The sequence below is a fragment of the Corapipo altera genome, unplaced genomic scaffold (genome assembly GCF_003945725.1).
Source record: "Corapipo altera isolate COAL_440 unplaced genomic scaffold, ASM394572v1 1b, whole genome shotgun sequence".
Lineage (NCBI taxonomy): Eukaryota > Metazoa > Chordata > Aves > Passeriformes > Pipridae > Corapipo > Corapipo altera.
In genome coordinates, this window is record NW_020884881.1 from 6,357,507 (window position 1) to 6,371,872 (window position 14,366).

Here is a 14,366-nt window from a genome sequence, read left to right on the forward strand (position 1 = left end):
AAGCGTTAGACGATCGGGTGCAAATATTATTTCTTACATAATTCTTGATCAGTATAAAATAAATAGCACTGAAAATAAAAACTGGCTGTTTGCTGAGACTTGAGATATGCAGTAAATTAACTAGTTAAACAACTGACTCTGCAAATTCTTCTATAAAAATATTTTGCTCAGTGTGGTACATGAAGCTAGAAAGCTATCAGAGCAGCTTGTGGCACTCAAAACTAGAGTTTGCAATCCTCATAGCACACAGTACTAAAACTGGCCTTTTAAAATAGCAAAAATGGATCTCGGTATTAAACTCTATCTTTTGGTCTCTTCAACAAAGCTCTGTTTCATACAGAAAATATTATTGGTAAGTTTGTTCTAGAAAAAAAAGTGAGTGAATAAAACAGAATTAAAAAGAAATTCATGGGGACAGACCAAACATACTGCACTGCATGTTTAAAAATCATCAATATTAAATGCATAGTTGCTGAACAGCAACAGGGCTGCAACAAATTCTTGTACTGAAAAACACCTATACATTTTAGATTGTTTTAGAAAAAAAATGAAACAGTAATTATCTTAGGAACAACATAATTAGCAAGTTGATTGGAAAAGACTCCATTTGCATAATTTACCAATGCCTATATATTTTATCATGTTTTGCACAAATATGAACTGTTTGAGGCCAACCCCGCAAATCACAGAATTTTGCTTTCCTACTCAGAAAACTTGAGAAACATGTCATGCAAGTTAAGAGTTTTCTCAGTCTAATACATGAGATTTAGAAAATTTTTGCAACCTACGTGTTACTATGGCAACTTTTTGATTTTTCAAAATGTAAATTAACATTAAGGCTTCATTACAAACTCTGTACTTCCTTTGTGTTTGTACATAATCTTTTCTCATATATGGATTCAGAATAGCTCTTTTTACTTTAAATGGCTACAGTTTATATTAAAATATGAAGCTACAATGAGAAGAAGTCAGGATTAAATCACAGTTTGTAAGCACATCTCTGTTTAACCTTGACTTTTAAACCATAATGTAAATAAGTGCAGGAGAAAGCAATCAAACAAATGAGTAGTTCTATGGCAAAGGTTTGTCTGCTTGGTTTTTACAATTATAAACTATTAGAAAATGAACTTAGGCTGCACATTTCGGTCCTTTTCTTGCTCTTTTTACTGCTAACTCCACTGAAATTTTACTGGTTTTTTTCTCTTTTTCTTAAAGACAACAAAAAAAAATCTGGAAAAGAAAGTATGATTGTTCTGTTTTCATATGAAGAAAATTTTTGATATGCCACTCTAGTACTGGACAAATTTACTGAATTCAGGAATGTGCCTGAATGATGCACAGGTGTCTGCAGTTCTCGTTACAGTGAACAGGAATTATACAAGCCTACAGATAGATCTGATATCTTCATCATCATGTCAGAGAGTCATAGCATCAGAATGAGAGAAAAGCTACTCATTTTAATTGACTCCCATCTCATCAGCTAAAAAAGAGAGGCTTGCAAATCTCATTTGGCGAACTGAGAATAATTTTCAAACTACTCATTAAAATACCTGTAACAAATAGAGACTTTCAATTCATTTTACACCATATTACAAATTACTAAACTTACATAATTTCTATGAACTGGGTTTAATATTAAGAATTATTATAAATCTAAAGCATTTTAGCTTTTAGCATAATGGAGCTCACAAAACTGAAAACTTAAAATCATGACAATACAATAAAATGCATGTGAAAATATTGGAGCCTAATTACATATAGACTTGGTCTCCCCAGCATGGGCATCTAAGCCCATGATCTTTAAGGTTCTTTCCAACCCAAACCATTTTGTGATTCTGTGATCTGTACTGTCTTCGTAAGGGACCAGTTGTCTGGAAGTTTGCAACTGAATCACGTAGTAAAAAATTCCCATCTAGCGAAGAGGAAGTAATTATAAAAAGGGCACAAAGTCCTTGTTCATCTTAGTTCTCTGCCAGTATTAGAAAGAAAATTTTCAGACTATATCGTAACAAAACTAAATCAGAATACTGGTAACTCATTAGCTAATACACAACACCCTAATGCCCAGTGAACTAGATCATGCAGCCAGCCATATTATAACATAAAAATTAAACTGGAAGAATTTTATATTGAGTAGAGGGATAGTCAAGGCTATACATACAGTTATATGAGCACACAGGCAAAGCTAACATAGAATTTATTTCTAAGACAGCTAAAAACTAGGGAAGAAAAGCCCAATGTTCAGAATCATAACAGCACCCTTGACCATCTCCTTTTTTTCCCATGTGCATGTAGAATGAAGCTGCATTCTCCTGGGAAAGCATGCAAGACAGAAAGCAGAAGGAGCGTGTTGGAGGTAGACAAGGACCACTGAAGAAATCTGGAAATCCTAACTGAAGAAAAGCATTAAGCCTGTGAAGAGACACTGAGGAGAAATTATATTTCATAACTTCTGTTATTTTAACTACTTGCTCATGCATAATTTAACAATCTTTTTCTTGCACTTCTTCTGTGAGTAGCAAGCATCTCCAGATTTGTTAAGTGACTGCAAGGGTATGGCTCTGGCTCTAGGTAAGGTCTAAGTGCATAATTAAGCAGAAGCACATACTACTAACACTAATATTTCACTGCATTTGAGTATGCAGTTACACAACAGCCAAATTTTTTAGCATCTGTGGAACAAGGAAAATAATCTCATTTTAACAGTAGAAGGCAATGTCACCAGGAGCTGGAGTGCCCAAGTATGGGACAAGGAAATGTAGTGTGAAACAAAACCTGCCCAGTGAAATACATGCTTTAATCAGTTGATTTGAAAAGAGTTTCAGTAGGACTTATTTTTCAAAGTCATTTACCTCACACATCCTACAGATAGGAAAGGATGCTTTCCCAAATCAATAAACCCAGGCAAAAGTACACTGAGATAGGACCTCAATGCTGCCTAACACAGCTAAAACACCAATGAAAACACCAACTTCACCATCAGTATCAACTGAGACAAGATTTTACAGATTCACAGAATCATCTAGGTTGGAAAAGACCTCTGAGATCATTGAGTCCAATCTCTGACCTAACACCACCTTGTCAACTAGAGCATTCCTAACCTCATATAATACACTCTTTTTCTCTAATCATATTGTTCCCTTCAACATTCACACCTTACAGATTACTTTCTTAAGACTGTTACCAGAGACAGTATACTTAAAAGTGAAAAGCCATGCATGGCTTGCAAAATGCCTTTAGGCTCAGGAAAGTCCAACAAAAACGAAAAACTGCTGCTAATTTAGAGACCAAACTTACAGTGCCTTTCTTAACACTACAAGTGATGTCTACATAGCACAATGGCCATAACAACAAATGGCGATTTGTCGGGTTATAAATTAACCAGTAATTACAATAAACCTGTTGGGCCTTGGCATGAGATTAGTTAGTGGACATGGTCAAGAAAATGCTCAACCCATGTGTTTTATCATACAATCTCTAATTGCAGGTAATGGGACTTCTTGGGTCTTCAGCCCACTTGAAAATCATGTTGCTATTGGCTAAATAACAAGTAAAATACATATTTAATGTTTTAATTGTCTTTAGGGAAGACATAGAACTTCTTAGAATATTAAAATACAAAAAGTTTTACTAAAATGTTTAAATAATGGAAAGGTGAAAAGATTCAGTAAAATGGAGCTGCTCCTATATACTACCAAAGAAAATAACACACAGCAAAGTGATTTTTATCTTTAAAGGCTTGCCTCTAAAACTCATCAGCATCCATTATAATTCTATAAAATAAGATAAGGTAGCATCTGGTACAATCTATATAGTTTTATAGCCAAGTATACAAAAATGCTTAAAACAGTTACAAGATCTTCTCACAACAAATGAAGCTGAAGACTCTTTACCTCATCTACCACCACGTATTTAGAAAAACAAAGGCAAAAGCTAGAATAAAAGGGGAAGAAAAAAGCACATCCATTTTTTAATGACTAAATAATACTTTTAAAGTATTAACAGATAGTGGAACTGCCGATGCACAGGAAGAGAAAGCATCTCGCAACCATTTTAGTTTAATCTCAATTAGTTCATAGCCTTAAGCAAGGTGATATTCAAGCAGTGACCATTTCAAACAACTGTTTGATTCTCTTGAGGCTAACTCTATTCCCAGATTCACAATGCACATCTCCAAAACATGTATAACTCTGAATAATGGAGCAGTGGTTTGGTTTTTCTTCTTCCTTAAAGCCATAAATTTGTACTGAAAGAATCATGCAGAAAATCATGCAATTTAGTACAATAAAACAGTAGCAAATTCCAAAAGATATCATATAACATCATTGTCAGGATTAATTATCAGTCACCACAGAATCACATAAAATGCAAGTGCTTTCTGAAAAACTGGTGTAAAGGGGTAAAGAAATCCTAACTTGCAATACAGTAACTTCTAAAAGCTTTCTTATTTCCTGTATTTTAAAAAATGTTAGTGCTGCTCAACAAAACAATAACTAGTACCCAGGTCTTCTACACCTCTAAATAAAACAACTTTGTAGTGCATAACTGTTCCATAGACATGAAAAAATTCCACACAGAACCTGCTCAAACCACAAGGTGTGGACTAGGAATACATTGGGTTTGCATGGCTAGGTATGGGGAGAGACAGAGGGGCTATAGGAGTGTGTCTTCCATGAGAAGCTGCTGGAAGCTTCCCCTGTGTCCAATGAAGCCAATGCCAACTGGTTCCAAGATGGACCCACTGCTGGCTAAACCTATGTCTATCAGCAATGGTGGTAGCACCTCCGAGACAACATATTTAAGAAGGGGGAAAAAAAATATGCTAAAGCAGCAGCATTCAGAAAAGAGGAGTGAGAATATGTGAGAAAAACAGCCCTGAAGACACCAAGGTCAGTGAAGAAGAAGGGGGAGAAGGTGCTCTAGACGCTGGAAGAGCATGGGGAAGATTGCATGGCTGTCTCCCTGCAGTCCATGGGGATTCACAGTGGAGCAGAGATCCACCTGCAGCCCCTGGAGGACCCTACGCTGGAGCAGATGGATGCCCAAAGGCAGATGTGACATCATGGGAAGTCTGCAACAGAGCAGGCTATTGTCAGGACCTGTGGAGAGAAGAGCCCACACTGAAGCAGTCTGCTCCTGAAGGACTGATCCCATGGACAGGGCCATGCTGGAACAGTTCAGAAAGAACTGCAGCCCATGGAATGACCCACATTGGAGAAGTTTGTGGAGGACTGTCTCCCATGGGAGGGACCCCATGCAGAAGCAGGGGAAGAGTGTGAAGAGGAAGGAGCAATAGAGACGATGTGTGATGAACTGACTGCAACACCCATTCCCCATCCCCCTGCACCACTCAGAACGGGAGGCAGAGAAACTGGGAGCAAAGTGAAGCCTGGGAAGAAGGGAGTCATGAGGTGAAGGTGTCTTAAGATTTGGGTTTGTTTCTTGTGATCCTACTTTGATTTTCATTGGCAATAAAGGAAATTAATTCTTCCCTAAATCAAGTCTGTTTTGTCTGTGGCTGTAAGCAGTGAATGATCTCTCCCTGTACTTATCTTGACCCATAAGTCTTTCTGTCAGCACAACTTGCTGATTTTCCTTTTGCTGGATTTAGAACCATACAGATGTCACAAAAATTGGACAGTATTGCACCAAAGTACACACCATGACAGATTGCAATGAATATGAAGCACCAAACAGGTAGAGGTTAACAGAGAACCCTAGTGAAGCCATTTGGAGCTCACCCTGTTGTGGGGCTCTGTTGTTCTGTGCTTCCCATACCAGAAGTCAGAGTAGCCATAGGGTCATGTGGAGATAAGCCCTCCAGTGCTGGGGAAACAAGAACAGACTGGCAGAAATCAACAATCCTCATCCATAAGAATACCAAATCCTCATCTGTAAGAAAGACCAGAAAGTGAATGATACTAATATTCCTATTTCACTGCTCGTTGTACATGAAGAAGAGCGAACAGAGTAAGGTCCTACTTCAGGATACCTTCAAGTCCTAAAGAGCTTGCAACAAACAGTACTTAAAAGAGTGTGATCTTATTTACATTAATCATGAGATTTTCTGTTCCTTTTTTCCTTTTTTGTTTTAAATTACATCTGCAACTCAAAAAAAAGGTCTGATTTATCTAACAAAATACTTAAAACACTGGCTGTTTTCATGTTTTTTTTGTCCTCTGAATACTTCCAGATCCTAGGGTATCTTCCCATGAGCCTATTCACTTCAGCAGTCAACAGAAAACTGCCCTAAAGTCAGAAGTTTAAATACCTTTCACTTTTCTAAGTAATATTCAGATAAGTGCACATTTGGGAGGATAGGACTTGAAAGGACTTCAGGAAGTCACTTAGTCTGCCTGTCTGCTTCAACTTAATAATACTGCTTCCAAGAGATAATATTTTAACCTGAAAATTAAAACTCTCCTATTTCACAGCTTCACAAGAAAATCTATTTCAATGCTTAACTGTTCTTGCCATTGGCAAGTCTTCCCTAAAGCACAGCACGAATTTTCTGTAACCTGTCCCAATTCATAGCCTAAATTTCCCTCAAATCAGTTTGAACTCATTGCTTCTTGTTATCTTCCCACCTTAAAGAAAGGATGATTTGTTACTTATAAGGCAGACTTTTACCCACTGAAATCTCTTGTCATCCTAGTAAGCTCTCCTCTAAACTCGGTAGCTCCAGTGTCTTTAGTTCTCTTTTCTAGGTCATATCTTCTAAAGGTTTAGCTATTCCCTTTGTTCTCCTGTGGATCCACTTAATCTTTCCTTATGTGTGACTGCAATTAAATATCCAGTCTTCAGAATACCATACTGCTTAGTGGCATGTTAGAAAGAAGCTGAGATCCAAATTATACTTGTCTATTACAAATACAATTTTTCACCCGACAAATTAATATAATGTTCAACTTTCCTCTGTACAGTCAAAAATAATGCATCGCTTATGCGAACACACATTAGTACAGCATCTGCTCTAAGAAAATATTTTAATAGGTATTGATCCATTACATTATTTTTTTCTAGTTATTTATATGTTAATTTGCTGTTTGGACATATTCCAAACATGTTACTCATTGCTTTTCACAAGACTAACAACAATTAGTAGGAAGATCTATTGTTCTGAGTAGCATTTACTTGTGAACTGATGTGGTGCCAAAGGTAAAATATAATGAATAGGCAGATTCATTATGTTGTGTTGGATTTCTAGAACAGGCTTAGAAAGCACATTTAGGCAAATAATTGGATTTTGTTATTAAACAGAACCTACTATCACTATGGGTTTTAAATAGCAAGAGGATATAATTGCTAAGAAAAAAAAATCTTTGTTATAATCCAGATACTGGATGGAATAGATCTCCCAGTTGGCCAGTAATATTCAGATGAGCCACCAATTCCAATTATATTCCACCTGGGATACCTAAATACTATCAGAAAACAAATACTGTTGTTATCATTAGTACAATTGTGTTGTGTCTTTTCTTTATATGACTATAATTTATTTTTTTTAATATATATGTAAAGTGAATAATTTTATCTATATTTTGACTAGTCAAAACAATGTATGGCTTTTTTTAGCAATACTGTATTGAACTCTTGACTTCTAAATACATGCCTTTTTTTTTTCCCAATGTGGCCTTTTTAGTTCACTTTCAAAAAAATCTCAGTTGTGTGTGTCTCGTTTTTCCAGTTTAATATTTGATCTAGTGTATGCCTGCTAAGAAACAAGAAAAATAAATATTAAACAACAGATCTGAACAGCACGCACTTTTGTATGACGTGACTCACATCAGTCTATAGTACTGCCTTTAAGAACAGGTAGTCCTGATAAATTCTGAGAAAGGTCAATAATTCATTTGTACTCTTGAGGCATGAAAACAGGCAATCATAAGAAGGTTACTGAAAATCTGTTACTAATGGCTTTTTTTCAGCTGCTCAGTCAGGAAAAGTAGGAGGTTTATACCATCTATGGTGCAGTTCCCCATGAAGACATACACATCTTTCATTCTAAACACCCAAAACCAAAGAGACTATTCCAAAGCTAACTTCCGTGGGTAGAAAAATTATCAGACTCCCCCTTTTGGTATATCCCGGCACAGCAGATGCCAGATAGAGAACATCTTACCTGCTTCCCTGAAAAGAAAATGATTGAGAAATTTGTCTGCATTGCTTCTTTTCACTGCTACACCTCTCTAACCCTACTGAAAAAACAAACAAACAAAAAACCAAAACCCCCAACAATTAACTGAAAACATTAAAACATGTCAAATACAAAGCTATTTTATCTCAAAGCAGGACCTTCTCTCATTTTTCTGCAGTCCCAATGTCACACTATCACACAGCCACTGAACTGGGTCTTCTTAATTCTATTTAGTTGCCACAAAACTATAAAAAAAATGCAAAGAAATGCCCCCAGATTGGTTACAAATTTTCTTTCCTGTGTAACATTTATTCAAGCTTAGGTCTTTTAAACTTTCAATTCTGTTTCCTGGATGGGAAGAAGAAACCTTCCACTTCTGCATTCTGTGCCTCTCTCTATCTTGCTGCATAGATAATCTCATTCATATCTGCCTCTCCACAACACCCACCTAAAAAACGTATAGAAGACAGACAGGAGAAAAAACTATACTACACTGAGTTAAAAGTAACAAACCCTTCAGAAGCAGGCAAATTTGCAGCTGGGACACACTGTCCTCAACTCAGTTTTACTATATATATAGGTAACATATGCAGCACATCTGGAATGTAAGGTATCTTACTGTTTTGAGACACAGGTAAGAGGGTAAACTGAAAAAAAAATAACTGTAACATAAACCTGAACACTTTTTTTTCCCCCCTAAATTCTTAAAAGCAATTATCTTTCTAACTATGTTTCATTGTTTCAAGTATTTTTAAATGTTTAAAATCTAAAAGAAAAATGGAAGGAATGAAAGGCTGTCAATATTATCTGTCATACTAAGTCACATTCTAATGCTTTCTAGGAAAATTTGGAGGGCCAAAGGCTCAAAACATTTTAGAAGATAACAACTCCTTTCCTCAAAATGTTTTACACTGCAGTAAACATTAGTTTAACCAATTTCCTCAAGCTATCAGGTTATATGAACATAAAGCTCTTTAAAAAATCATCTTGGGTATACTGTCAGTAGATAGTTTCAAACATTGGCAGAGGTATAGTAGAGTTGTTTGGGGTTACACAGCTAAATAGAATATGTTCATTATTATTATTGTCAATATCAAAATGTGCATGCTAAAAACATAAAAATATGCATAAAGCTTTTTCCATACTTTTAGAGCAGGCTAAAATATTTAGAACTGTAAAAAGTGATAGAAAAAAAGACATTAAGTATAAAACTTAACCAAGTTATGTGTTATAATGCACTCTTTTAAAGAAAGTGCTGTAGTATTTTTTGCTAATGTGACACAAATTCCTCTAAATGTGATTGACACAGAAGTGCCAACAAGTGTAACCAATGATTGCTAACCTTTGCCTAAGGAAAAAAAAAAAAGATAATTATGACAAAAGTGCTAAACAGATACCTTATTCATACATATAAGTATATACTAAATCTGCACAAATTATGCTAAAATTCTATTGTATAGCCATAATCATCTGGTTGTAACAGAAATATTGGAATTCTCTTATCTCTACTTAACTACTGCAGTGTTATCAACAGAAAATTTGATATTTTCTCTATTTTACAGAGCTTACTACTGAACATCTACCCAACAGATTAAGAATATGGGTTTGAGATCTAAATACTGCAATCCTCTCTACACCTTAAGTAAGATTCTTCAGACTGAATCCATGTTTCCGTGTAGCCCTTCTTCAAACAAGGCTCACACAAACTCAATCTCATAAACCATTCAAAATCACCTTTGATAAATAAGACATTCCCATCTTCTAATGAAAAAAGAGAGGATAAACAAAGCTTTAAAGTTTATCCAGGGCTCTAACACATCCTTGCTGCCACATGCACATACCCTTCTGAAGTTACTCCCTAACTGCCCTACTTTCCATGAGATTTAAAGACATTTAGAAACTGTATTCTTTACCTTTCCCCATCACTGCTGTGTGTGAACAGTTAAAATGTTCTTCTAGGTGAAAGAGGTACTTGTTTGGGGCAAAGCAGTTCCCACAATTTATGTGTGCAACATCAACTCAAATATTTCTCAGTTCTCCTTGAAGAAATGAGTTAAACAATAATAGAAAATAAATTATTTAAAATCAGACACGGGTAGTGAATGTAATTAGCCAGTTTTAATTTTCAATGGTGTATGCAAAAAGTTTCAGACATTGCAATTTTTAACACTCCTTCATACTGACTGCAGATGACTAGAGTATGTTAAACTGCTTTGCAGGAAGATCACACAGGCATGGGACTGCAATTATGTATCACAATACCCTTTTCTGGGTTCACAGCTCTATTCATCTTTTAGAAACACTGAAGGACAGATTGGACATAGGGGAACGGATTAGCCACAGGACGACCTGTATTTCCACACAAAAGCCTAAGTGTAGAAAAATGGCACCCTGTCTCACCCATTCTTCGCTTCCTGAAAAAAACATATTCATGAAAATAGACATTTAAACAGCTCTTTCCCACTCATCTCAGAACAAGCATTCATTGTTCTTAACATCATTTATACAGCAGTAATGTAATGCTACTGCCAAACTGCCTCAATTCGAAAATGTATATAAAAATATTTAAGAATTACAACAGGTCTACCTAGAGGAAAATCTAAGTTCAGTATAGGAACTAAAACGAAATTAACCGTGTGAAAAACTCTCCGTTGACTCTTGCAACACACAATCTTATATTTAGCAATGTGACTGAAGGAGGACTTGGTTCTGGTAATAAGTTTCAGCTAGATGTAATGAAAGTTCTACACACTATAGCCATGCAGTACAACTGAAATTACAAAAGTAACTTGTGTTAATAGGTCATAAGAGTGTAACATAACAGATAACATCAGTAATTCCAAGTGAGTAAAAGGAAAATGAACACAGAAAAAGACATATGGTAATTATACGATTTTGTACGAAGTGAAGATTATGTCAGGTTTCTGTTAAGATCTGCCTCTGAAAAAATAATAAGCAGTAAATATTATGAAACATGCAAAAATGGAAAGAGCATGCATTAATAAATTAAGTCAGAACTTTAATTAATTTTACATGTCATTCTTCTTAAATCAATTGTCTTGCATACAAAAGAGATGCTTTGTGTATGAACTTGTACTGTCAGATTGTCTCAGGAGATGTGTTATCAGCTAATCTGATCAAGCCAGGCAAACTGGTGGCTTATTTGAATGTTCTTTGGGACTGCAGGAAATTATCCTTCTGCACAAGAAATAATCACATTAAAATGTCCAAGCATTTAACTTAGGAATTCGACCACACAGCTGAGTTACAAACAGCAAGCCCATGTAGCTCATTAGGCTCCAACGGGAAATTAATCTTTTTGCCAGGAAATCAACAGTCTAACAACATCATGTGCAATGAGACATACAGTTCCTAACTTCTTATATAATTATAATGTAAAGGGCTAACTCTGACATCAGAAAACAATTTCAAGTCTTCTGAAAGTAAGGTAACAGCCATCTCACACGTATTCTTTTCTATACATATTTACATAATAAACTGATGTGGTAGGCATATGGTTAAATCATTTGCTAGTCCTTCCCTCTCACTTCTTCCCTTTCTTTTCTTATTGAAAGTAATATAAAATGCCAGGTTTTAAAATAAAAAAAAAATAAAAAGGAACTATAAATCTCATTTTGCAAACTGCTTACACTTTAAATTACTACTTATAGCTTAAATCCACTGTTATCTATTTCTCCTTCTCTTATATGCCTGCATTTGAATATATTATGCTTAGATTAATCATTTTTATTGGATATTTTAAAAGTTCTTCATAAAGAAAAAGCTCAGTTATACCATGCAGACTTTCATTCAACTCCACTAAACTATTTAGTGTCATTATTGGAACTACAGGGAGGAAGGAATACATACACTGTTGAAGAAATTATATGGAAGGGGTCAAAATGCTATTGTGGAGATTAGCACCCATCAAAAAAAGTCTGAAAACTAGCCCAATACAAGCAATCTGTATTTACAGTCAGTGTACAGTTCTCAGGGTTAAAGAAAGCAGAAATATTTCAGAAACAAATATAAAAAAACCCATATAATTAAGTTATCCAACGAACTCAAGAGCTTCAGTTTACTCTCTGCAGTCCATGTTAAGAATAGCTTTAATTGCTGGAGAAATGTAAAATGTGTTAGAAGTCCTTCATGTACAGCTACGGTTTCTGTTTTTGTAAAATAATTTACAAGCTTTCTACTCCTACAAACCAAGAAGAAATATTTAAGGGAAATAAAATGCTTTTTCCTTTATGGATTTTTTACAGAAACACAGATCTCAAGCAGTGAAAGACTGAACAAAAAAAAAAAAAAAAGCAGCATAATGGCAAACACTGTCAAGAAACAGCCTGAAACTCTGGAAAATCTCCTCAAAGCAGGCCATGTCATTAGACAGATATATATAAATACACTCGTCTGAGCATTTTAAAAGAATGTTAAATAAGTCACTATGTGGGAGGCATTGCATACAATGCAATTAGAGCATGGGTAGGTTTCTTAAAGGAAAAATCTTTGGCACTGGAGCTATCTGGAATATGTTTCTAAATTAACCAGATCAGGCAAATCAGTGTTTATTAATTCCATTTAAAAAAAAAACTGTGAAAATGTACAGTCTCGCACTTTTCTTGGACTGACACAAAATTAAAACCAGTACCGATACTTCAGTGGTTGCAAGGTTGTCATTTTACCCAGCCTTGAGTGAAACTTTGTCCCAGTCACAAGAAAAGTTTTTTCCCTGCTTTGCACAGGCAGCACTCAAGCTGAGCTGGGCTCCTTTTTCCTGCAGCTCTAATCTCAACTATACTACAATGCTAAGAAGGAATAAAGAGGTTCACCAAAAGCCCCATATTGTTGTTTTCTATTTGTTAACACTTCTTAGAGAACAGCACTGGGCTTTCCTATACACTACCAAATATATATACATTTCTCAGTATTCACACTTAAATCCCAGACTACAGTTTGCTTTACAAATAGGCAGTGGAATTTTAGCAGCTGGGGAAAAATAAAAAAAAAAAATGTACTTTCCTGAGGAAAACAAACAAACAAACCAACCAAACAAACCAAAAAAAAGAACAATACAAGGGTTACTCCCAAAGAAAATCCCTCTACCTACTTAATCAAATATAATTTTTTTCCACCCAATTCAAGTAGGGGAAAAAAAAAAAGGAAAGCCTGCCTCACAATCCAAACTATTTTCTCCTGTAAATTGTCATCACAATTTTTTGACCACAAGGTGGAAAAAATAGGAGCCTTGAAACCATGCAAAGGCCTCTTCCCGTTTCGGGGCAGCAAGGAGGATAAGGAAGATGCTGAATGCCCAGGATTTGCTCTGCCCTGCCCTTTCCATAGAACTTTAGTGCCATCTATTGAAAACGTACTGAATAAGGAAGAGGGAAAGGATGCCTATTGATTTAGTATAAAAATAAGACGTTTACTTGTTAAGGGTTTTTTTGGTTTATTAATATTCCCATGATGACTACTGTTCTGTGGTCATCTGATAGCAACAAATATTTTCTATACATGTCCCATAGAGAAATGAGACGTCAGCTAAAACACCAAATATAAACATCATAAAGATTTCATATATATATAATATATATATATACACACATTTACCAAAAATGTAAGTCTAAAGCTACCTATTATCTAAAGCAACAAAAATGAGAAGGCTTTAACGGAAAGGAAAAATAGCGTGGAAGCACTGCTGTAAATAGAACATACTGGAAACAGTAAAAATAATTAAGGTACCTCGTAAAGACCTTAGTATTAAAGAACAGGGTATGTAGACATGCAGATATAATTACCTTCTTTAAGAAACTGTGAGTGGATGACAAATATAAGAAAACAGCAGATCGCTGCTCCTGCTAGTGCCCATAAAGCTTTCAAGAGCTGCATCTCGGTCTGAAACTCAGTAAATACCCAGAAAGTCACACAATGAATTTCCACAGCGATGCATCAACGCTTCCCTCTGTGCGCCAGGCACGGCGGCTCCCGGCAGGGACCACACTCCCGAGCAGGGCGGGCGAACCCGGGGCTGCGGAGGAGGGGCCGGGGCTTCACACCCCGCGCGGGGGCAGCGGCAGCGCCGCGCTCCTCTCGCCGAGGCGGCCGGCGCGGGGCCCCATGAATCAGCGCTCCGTGTCCGCGGGAGCCGCGCCGCGCCGAGCCGGCGGCGGGGGCAGGGAGCCGGCAGCGCCGGGCAGGGTTGCGCAACAGCGCCCGCTGCGCCGCG

The 14,366-nt window shown here is 36.4% G+C and overlaps 1 protein-coding gene across 10 annotated transcripts in view; it reads right to left on the reverse strand.

The window, feature by feature from the left end:
- FAM19A5 (family with sequence similarity 19 member A5, C-C motif chemokine like) overlaps positions 1-14,366 on the reverse strand; it is a 509,545-nt gene that overhangs the window by 379,182 nt on the left and 115,997 nt on the right. Inside the window, exon 1 of one of the 10 annotated variants that reach the window (XM_027639733.1) lies at positions 13,939-14,249. The exons of the other annotated variants lie outside the window; for them this stretch is intronic. Coding sequence (XP_027495534.1) covers positions 13,939-14,029 — 91 coding nt within the window. The 5' untranslated portion in view covers positions 14,030-14,249. Of the gene's footprint in view, positions 1-13,938; positions 14,250-14,366 lie in introns of those variants that run through there. 10 annotated transcript variants of the gene reach the window in all.